Here is a 3189-nt window from a genome sequence, read left to right as displayed (position 1 = left end):
ACAAAATTAAAAAGATTAAATGCATGTATTTCGATTTTTATCTAAAAAAACTATTATCAGTTTAATACAAATTTTATTAGTAATGTTATATCAACTTTTATAATTAATAAAATTTCAATCAGGATTGTAATCTGTTTGTTGGTTTAATTAATTATTGTGATGCAGTCAACCAATTTATAAAAATTTAATTAAATATCGTGACTAGAAACCCTGACATCCTAAGAAAAAAATTTTTTACCAAAACTTTTTATTTTGTGTCACTTCTCTATTTATTTGCATTTTACATTATGATTGCCCAATTTATCCACCTAATTTGGTGTGCCCTTTCTCGTTTCTGTTTAATTCAATTTATTTTTTATTTATTTTTTTTGTTACAAAGAAGAGGATAGAAGGAGAATGATCCCACTGCTAATCGAGCTATATAGGCATGTTGAATTAAAATTACCGTAATCGAGTTCTAAAAAACTACAGGAGCTAAATCATGAAAGGTTGCCAATAAATTCCCATCCCGAGCCCGAGATCGGTAGGTGCCTATCACATGCAAGATCCTTATCAAACACCAGCAAGGACAGCTAGCTAGCTTCTTATCACACGTAGCACAACTCCTTGACTGCATCATCGACATGGAAAAGGCAAAAGGACGAGAGGAAAAACAATTCTCGACGATGTCTCTAAATGGTGGTGTTTCCCAGGAAGAAAGAAATAGAAATCATTGACCCCAAGTGGGCACTGGCGATGTAATGTTTGACTTTTGGTGGCATGATTTCAATGCTCATTTATGGAGGAGCCTTCCCCTTGCTCTCCATCCCAAGTCGGTCTCACTTCTCGATACACCGCCTCAATTATATAAGGTAGCAAACTTTCCGTCGCCTTCCATTTATCTCCACAAGCTCTTCCTGTCTTAATCACAAAAATGCCGAGGAAGCTCGCTTTCTTAATGATGGTACTGTTTCTTTTATTCTCGGGTGCAAAATCCAGGTCTATTTCAGCCACCACCAGACCAGAATCCACACCGCCGGAAACATCCTCACACATTCCTGCGGGATCATCACCTGTGAGCCTGTATTTCTAGTCTCCCACAAGAAAAATTAAGTTATTTATCACGATGCAAGATTGCGAGCTAATGTCTTGTTTCTGTTCATGCAGGAGGAGTCAAGCATCAATGATGATGGGTCATGCTCTGGGTTAGAAAGTGCAGAAGAATGTTTGATTAGAAGGTCCATGGCTGATCATACAGACTATATCTACACACAAGATATAAGTGGACCGTGACCCTTTTTTCCCCTCTCCTTTTTACCAGTGGTATTTCTGTACTAATTAGCTTTATTTTATCATTTAATGGTTAGAGCATGAACACTCAGTTTTTATATCGATCAGATTTCATCGTTGCAGATTCTCTTCTTGTGATACGCCTTCCACTGTTCTACAATAAAATGGCATTAGTATAATGATTTGCGCATCTGGGCACCTATTGTTGTTTGCCACTTATCTGGTACCCCATTAAATAACACTTATAATATATATAATCTCAATGACTAAAATAACATTCTCGCCACTTATCTGGTACCCCATTAAATAACATTTATAATATGTATATGTGTATCTATATATATATATATCTCAATGACTAAAATAACATTCTTACAGGTATATCTATTTGAAAAATTAATTATACTTTGTAACCTAAAAATTAATTAGTTACTATATTCGAAGTATTAACTAGAAAGCATACACTAGAAATAATAAAAATATCATCGAAAAACTTGAACAAAAAAAATAAATTTGCGCTTCTCTCCCATCTTTTTACACAGGGAACCATCATCTCCATCGTATCTCTCCCTTGCTTCTGCATAACAACCTTCCCCATCACCTCCAGCAGCAGATTCTCCATCTCTTTGACTATGTTATCCCTATCTACCCTCCACAGTTGCCAGCATCACATTTCGCCCCATATCTCTGCCAAAACCTTCGTTCTTTCTGGGCAATTTAACCTTAAAATGGAATTAGAAATCACTCCTTTCTTGACTCAAATGTCAGTCAATTTCACAGCCTTGATCTGCCTTAGTTTAAACCCAGAATCCGGTCAGTTTGGACCACGAATCATACACGAAAACACAACCAAAACCCATCTGAATCCTTCCGTAAAGAAAACACAAAATACAAATGCATTTCCCGATATAATGAGATAGTGGCTTTGCCAGTGGATGAAGATGAATGTGCCGCTTTATTTCTCGTGGCAGCTCGACATATCTTCATGGAGAAAGAAGTGGCAGGAGGTGCAACTGTAGCAAGGACCCCATATTGGTTCGTTTAAGCATGAAACAGAAAGGACACTATGAGCCTGGCATTGAAAATTGCTAAACAAAATGATCTGAAGTGGAATAGTGTAAAAATTATAGGTGCTAAATTGCTTTCCCTGCTCCTACCTTTTGGTATCTTAGATGATAAAGAATTGCTCTCTCTTATTTTTGTAATGGAAACTCTCTTTATGTTCTTTCTTAACCTTTTGAATTAAAATCAAAGAGACGAAATTACAATCTCTCGCTCTGCCAATAAAAATTTAATCCTACTAGCATTCAATTGCCCACCTTTTGACCTGCAACTTGACTTTTTCACGGACTGCTAAGCATTCAAGATCAAGAGACTCAAATTTCAAATAATCCCAATGGAAAACGCAGGAAAGTTTGTCAAAAAATAGAAGAAGGTAGAGATTTTTTGTTTGATTTTGTCTTAAACCTTATATTTGTGTTTGGGTTTTTCTTTTAGATTTGTGCTTGACAAAGAAAAACATGAGAGAGAAGAGAGGATCAGCGTGAAGGGAAAAAATGAGTTATATTTATATATTATTATTATTATCATTTAATTGATTTTCAATATCTGTTTTATTCAAATTGCAAAATGTAATATTAAAAAGTTTAATTAAAAAAAAACTACAATATGCTCATTTTTTTTTTTTTTTTAATATCTACTGATCTATCGCGTTCAAATATGGATCAATTGGCCGTGGAGCAAAAGATACAAAAGATATCCCAAAGGAAATTAAAGAGCGAAAGGAAAATAAATTAAATATACAAACACAAGGTTTTATATGGTTACGTCCACGCACGACAAGAAGACGAGGATATTCGACAATCAATAGGAAGCAGTGTGCAGAGGTTCTGGAGTAACTTTCAGCTCTTACTCGGCACA

The 3189-nt window shown here is 35.3% G+C and overlaps 1 protein-coding gene across 1 annotated transcript; it reads left to right on the top strand.

The window, feature by feature from the left end:
- Positions 1-662: 662 nt before the first annotated feature.
- On the top strand, positions 663-1371 carry LOC105120248 (phytosulfokines 4-like). The gene is made up of 2 exons (XM_011018429.1): positions 663-1054; positions 1147-1371. The coding sequence occupies exons 1-2, from the start codon at positions 914-916 to the stop codon at positions 1270-1272; spliced, it is 267 nt and encodes an 88-aa protein (XP_011016731.1). The 5' UTR covers positions 663-913; the 3' UTR covers positions 1273-1371.
- The last annotated feature ends 1818 nt before the right edge of the window (positions 1372-3189 follow it).

The sequence above is a fragment of the Populus euphratica genome, unplaced genomic scaffold (genome assembly GCF_000495115.2).
Source record: "Populus euphratica unplaced genomic scaffold, PopEup_1.0 scaffold5862.1, whole genome shotgun sequence".
NCBI classification, from domain to species: domain Eukaryota; kingdom Viridiplantae; phylum Streptophyta; class Magnoliopsida; order Malpighiales; family Salicaceae; genus Populus; species Populus euphratica.
The sequence above is the reverse complement of the archived record's forward strand: the minus strand, read 5'-3'. Positions and strand labels throughout refer to the sequence as shown.